General features: G+C 44.3%; 1 protein-coding gene across 2 annotated transcripts in view; it reads right to left on the minus strand.

Annotated features, from left to right (window-relative positions):
- The window catches only part of asic2 (acid-sensing (proton-gated) ion channel 2), a 402,742-nt gene extending 397,122 nt beyond the window's left edge, over positions 1-5,620 (minus strand). Inside the window, exons 1-2 of one of the 2 annotated variants that reach the window (XM_032536467.1) lie at positions 5,508-5,620; positions 1,935-2,555 (exon numbers count right to left, since the gene is read on the minus strand). In XM_032536467.1, the coding sequence (XP_032392358.1) occupies positions 1,935-2,510 (576 nt within the window). In that variant the 5' untranslated portion in view covers positions 2,511-2,555; positions 5,508-5,620. Of the gene's footprint in view, positions 1-1,934; positions 2,556-3,267; positions 3,512-5,507 lie in introns of those variants that run through there. The other variant, XM_032536466.1, reaches the window with a different exon arrangement.
- Between the last annotated feature and the right edge of the window lie 258 nt (positions 5,621-5,878).

Genomic DNA, 5,878 nt, shown 5'->3' on the forward strand with positions numbered 1-5,878 from the left:
GAGATCATTGACAAGATCCTCCTGTGTAGTTCTGGGCTAATTCCTCATTGTTCTCATTATCATTGCAACTCCACGAGGTGAGATCTTGCATGGAGCCCCAGGCCGAGGGACATTGGCAGTTCTTTTGTGTTTCTTCCATTTGCGAATAATTGCACCAACTGTTGTCACCTTCTCATCAAGCTGCTTGGCAATGGTCTTGTAGCCCATTCCAGACTTGTGTAGATCTATAATCTGGTCCCTGACATCCTTGAAGAGCTCTTTGGTCTTGGCCATGGTGGAGAGTTTGGAATATGATTGATTAATCGCTTCTGTGGACAGGTGTCTTTAATACAGGTAACAAACTGAGATTAGGAGCACTCCCTTTAAGAGTGTGCTCCGAATCTCAGCTCGTTACCTGTATGAAAGACACCTGGGAACCAGAAATCTTTCTGATTGAGAGGGGGTCAAATACTTATTTCCCTCAATTTATAACATTTTTGACATGCGTTTTTCTGGATTTTCTTGTTGTTATTTTTGTCTCTCAAATAAATCTACCATTAAAATTATAGACTGATCATTTCTTTGTCAGTGGGCAAACATACAAAATCAGCAAGGGATCAAATACTTTTTCCCCTCACTGTAAACCAATTTAAATTAAAAACAACATGTGGAATGAATGAAATGCCATCAAACCTCACCGCTCGTCAAAGTTACATTATTATTATTATTATGATTATTATAATTATGATGATGATGAGGGAATGCAGTGTAGTCTATTCAAAATCAATCTGCACTAGCAGGCAATAACACACCAACAAACCTAATGCAAACTCGGTGTTTGGTGTGACAGATTATACAACTCTAGAGTCTGCCAACAGTCCCAAACAGTAGAATAAAACTTTATACAAAAGTAAGGAAAACTTTCAAAAGGTTACCAGCAACGAAAATCCTTCACAAGACTTTCCCAAGATCTAAAATGTCTTGGAACATCCTGTTTGTCATTGAAGAAATGACAGGCAAGGTTTCCATTCACAAGGTCAGTTTTTTAACAGGGAAACTGGGTTGTGCTTTTCCAGCTTCACCATTCCTGTTTCTAGCATTTGCAAAGTGCATGCTGTGTGCTCTTCCCCTTACTGACTGATGGACTTAGTTAAAAATCAGTCTTAAGGAGTGTAAATACGCAACAAGTGGGTGTTCAGAATATCGTTGTAAAATAACTTTTCTTGCATTTATTTGCCAAAAATATAGGCCATATATATATATCCAACAAAAAACACTGCATTTCACCAACACCACCTAGCTCTGCTGGACGTCATCAGGGAAAAAACAAAACAACAGGCTACTACACTCAACAGCAAGCCAAATTAGAGGGAGGAATTAACACCAGCAACCATCCAAATAATAGTACATTTTTCAGCTGTGTTACCAGACAACCGCATGTACACAAACACCTTTTGAATGCTCTAATTTGTTTTAAAAAATAAATTAAACTCCTTGGCTGGAGAACTAAAGAAAAAGGGATTTGGGGGCATTTACTATTCACTATGGCCCGAGACGTTTAAAGACTAAAACACTGAAGACCTGTTGCAGAACTGTATATGCCAGCAAGCACAATGCTATTATGTGAAGGCTGAGGACAGCAACAAGGCAACAGCAGAGAATATATTTACCGAACAAAGATTGAGAGCCAACATGTGCAGCCAAACACAAGAGTCCCAAGGAGAAAAACCCAGCAGGAGAAAACCCAGCATAGCAGCGTGGGAGGGAAAGAGCAGCAATCAGCATACATCAAGTCACTCTGCTGCCAAAATAAAAAAAATCTCCCAAAAACCCCAAGACTCAGACCACGCAACCTGAACACATCACAAGCAGAGCCCTCTGAGGCCTCCGATGCTGAAGAAATGCTCTAACCCCAACAGAGCTGACATTTAAAAAGGAGACAGGAGTGGACTCACGGTTTGGAAGTCACTGTGGCTGCACTCCTGGCCTTGGTAACGGCAGTAGAGCATCATCTCTTTGAGGTCGTGGCCGACCCTCTCGATGAACTCCTTCATGCTAAACGCCTTGGGCCTGTAGGCGGTAAAGTTGGCTTTTTCCTGCAGGAAAGCCAGCACGTCCGGCTCGGCTAGGTGCGGCTGGGGGATTGTCAGGTGAACATCCAGCAGGGCCAGCAGCTCTCCAGCGTGGTACAGATCGTTGCGCGTGAGGCGGCTGAAGCGGTAAGCGTTGAGGTTACAAATGGTCACAGCGGGGAAGACCAGGCTGCTCGACACTACGGCGTCCACGCTGGTCACGTGAGGGTAGGAGAGGAAATAGGCCAGGCGCTCGGCACTCTCCAGGGCCAACAGTCCCAGGCAGGCCAGCAGTGCCGCAGCCCAGAGCAAGCGACGCACACTGGGCTGACCATAAGGGAAGATGAAGCGCAGGCCGTGCAGCGTGCTGGTGTGAGCAAAGGCCTGCCAGGAGGTGGGGTGCAGGCTGGAGCTCTCTTGGCTCCCCTGACTGCCACAGCTCTCCTTCAGATCCATCATCAGCCCTCCAGCCCCTCAGCCAGGGAGCCCGCGGTGCACTCACACCTGCACAGACAGAGAGGGGACGACGTCAGTAAAAGATTCACATCCCATAATCATAGTGAGCGTATTGATTAAGCCAATGAGGAGCAAGAGAGAGAAAGAGACAAGAAAAGAAAGGGGGAAATAGAGGCAAGCAACAGACAGACGAAAAAAGTGAGGAAAAAATAAGAGCTGTGCAGCAACACCGATCAACGTAGAAAACACAGCAAATTTAAAGCAAAGCAACAACTGACATAAAGAGGAAGTATACATTAGGAGGCAAATATCTCCACACCCCAAAAAACTACTACAGCATGTAAAAGACAGAGGAGATCCCTCCCTTGAGCTGAGAGTTACTGTGACTGCCAGTCTGCCTGTGGCTCCTATTAAACCCCCAACTCATCCCAAATCCCAAACTGCCCCCTTCCCAACCCCTCCATCATCTGTCACCCTCTACGACTACTCAATTTTATTGACAAAATTCCCAGAAGTACTCTGTCCTCTGTGACACCTCTGAATGAGAGGTGAGAGCTTACAGTCTATGGGTGATAGTCACTTAACCCGCAAGCCAATCAAAGCTGCCTCTGTGTATTTAACGTCCCAACTCATCTTCATTCAAAAACACACACATACACACAGACAGACACTCTCATGCATCAGTGTGCTGGCAAATTGACACACACACACACGTCCATGGTCCTCAGGATCTCCCATGTGCTCAACTAATGATAAGCACCTCTCTCGTTCAGCCTAGAGAGAAGACATCCAGCCGGCACAAGTGTGTGTAAGTCTGAGAGTGCACGTGTTAGTGCGTGAGAGAGAGAGGGAGAGAGAGAAAGAGAGGGAGGGAGAGAGAGAGAGAGAGACGTTGATCAGAGCTGCTGGTTATTCTCGCATGCCGATCCAAACTCCTCCCGTTTTCCTCTGGCCAGATACATCTGCTTTCCCTTCTCTTCCCAGCTCATCTGTGGCAGCAGCGAACAACAGCGGAGCCGGGAGAGACGGGAGGCGCACACACCAACACACATGCTCGCTCAGAGAGGGGAGAGAGAGAGACAGAGAGAGAGGGAGGGAGGGGGGAGAAAGAGAGGAGGGAAGACGGTGCTCTCCTCCTTTGCGCTCTCCAAAGCTAAGTCTCTTATTGAATAGGTTTCCTTCCTCGTCCAACACCACCACCGTCGCTCTCTCATTTGTCTCTCAGTCTTTCACAATTCTACATCTCGTCTGTCACAACAAACAGAGTGATGGATGGATGGATGGATGGATGCAAAATGTGAGGCTGTCGAAGAGACAGATAGTAGAGGGGAAAACAGTGGTGGATGCTTGGTTGGGGAAGGGGGGGAGGTATGTCATGGGAAGTGAAGCAGAAGCAGAGAAGGAGGAGTAAAAGGAGGTTGAAGGGAGGGAGGAGGACAAAAATAAGATAGGAAAACTAAAAAAAGAAGTGTGGTCACAGGCTGCACAGCAATGTCACAAAGGAAGGTAATTCAGACACATAACGTCAGGCTCGTTGTTAGTCACGTTCACAGGAGAGGGATCCAAATGTAAAGGGAATAATAAACACGGAGTGGGTCTGTCACATGAAACACTGAAACTGTACACCTACAGGCCAGTCTGGAATCTCAGACATGTTATCCTTGTGAGTAGCGGTATGAGGAAAGTATCTAATTGATATTAAAGGAAATTATCATTTTTGTATCATTATTCTCATTTTTTGTGGAAAGATTACATTCTAAAAAAATGTATATTTTGATGATTATAGTGTGATTTTTTTGCAAGGATCTGGTGGCTGCAAGGGGTAATTGCATTGTTTCAAAAATTATTGGAATAATTACATCTGGCATGGCTGGATAGTTTTTAAATATTTTAAATAATAGAAAACAACTAAATGGTGGTATGTAATACATCTAATTTCATATACTGCTTTAGTAAAAAATTATATTTTTTCAGGGCTCTGGGTTGTGTGACAAGTAGCTCTCACCTGAGACCATTGTCGACGCATGGGACGCAAAAACGAAAGTTACTGTTGCACTAGTCTGGACATCTTGCCGTGCCAGCGTTGCAGTGAAGGTTTCCTAAAGGCCATGTATATAAATTTGCTTTGAGCTTACTAATTGATTGTGCTTTTTGAGTAGATTTGGACTTTATACGTTTTATTCCACTCTGTTTAAACGGCAAAGTGGAGAGGCCTCGTCCACCTGTTTGGAGCTGGCCGGTGAACGTGACGGGCGTAGAGATACACCGGGACCCTTTTTGTGGATCTATGTGATTACTTTTTTTTGTTTCATTGGACAACGGCAAAATACGGATCTTTTTTTATTAACGTTGAATGGCGTGATAACGCTTTGTTTCTGCGTTTGAAGAGGCATCTCAACAGACTGCAGGTCGAACACTGATGGTTCACTGTTAGGCGACATTTTAAATGAATTAAGGCATTCCGCCACCGTCTGTCTGGTGATCCAAGACAGTCGTGCCGTGATTGGATTTCATAAGGGCGAATTGTTAAAAAACTAAACAAACATGCTAAATAAACACGTGTTTATTTAGCATGTTTGTTTAGTCCATATGTGCTCGTGCTGTGTTCCCCAAGTGGAAGGTCAGGTCTCAGCTGCTACAATGAGTTTTTTTTTTTTGCCCCCCTGCCTCGAGTGTCAAACTCCGCTTATGGTCCAAGAAAAATGTCTTCAGTGGTCTAAAATAAAACCTTTCATTATCTAGCATAAGTTTAAGGACAGCAAAGTCATGCTTGGACTGCCATCCATTTTCAATGTAAAATGGCTAATGATAATGAAATGTTAACTAGCTAAATACAGATAAGGAAAATGTTTTTGTCTGAAGTTTTACAACGGTATTTTAACGTTAACTATTATAGGCTATGTGTTTTACTGAGTCAAAAATTCATATCTGCTACACAGCCGTCAAAATATCGTTCATTTTAGCTAGCATAAGTGCTTGTTCTGTAAGTTGTTAGCTCACCATTTAGCATTTCGGGCCGGGCCCATTGCCGCCTCGCGATTCGTGAATACGATCATTTGCGAAGGGAAGGTATGGGGACGGAATGAGTCGCTCAATTCTCCCTCTGATTGGCTAGTAGCCTGCTTTGGTTGTGTTTGTTAGGTTAGGCCAGAGGAGTAGGACTGGTATATGTCAGGCTAAGCCAATCAGACATAGAGTAAGGCAGAGGAGGGCGGGACATGCCTTCGCCATCCTGGGGGAAAACCATTGCCTGTTAAAAAACAAAACTTTCTCACGGTTAGCTGCAGGTTGGTACCTGCGAGCTCGTTTTTTTTAATCCTGTTTCTCATCGTCTTCCGAGTAAATAATAAATAAATAAATGGATCCTTTAA

The sequence above is a fragment of the Etheostoma spectabile genome, chromosome 15 (genome assembly GCF_008692095.1).
Source record: "Etheostoma spectabile isolate EspeVRDwgs_2016 chromosome 15, UIUC_Espe_1.0, whole genome shotgun sequence".
NCBI lineage: Eukaryota > Metazoa > Chordata > Actinopteri > Perciformes > Percidae > Etheostoma > Etheostoma spectabile.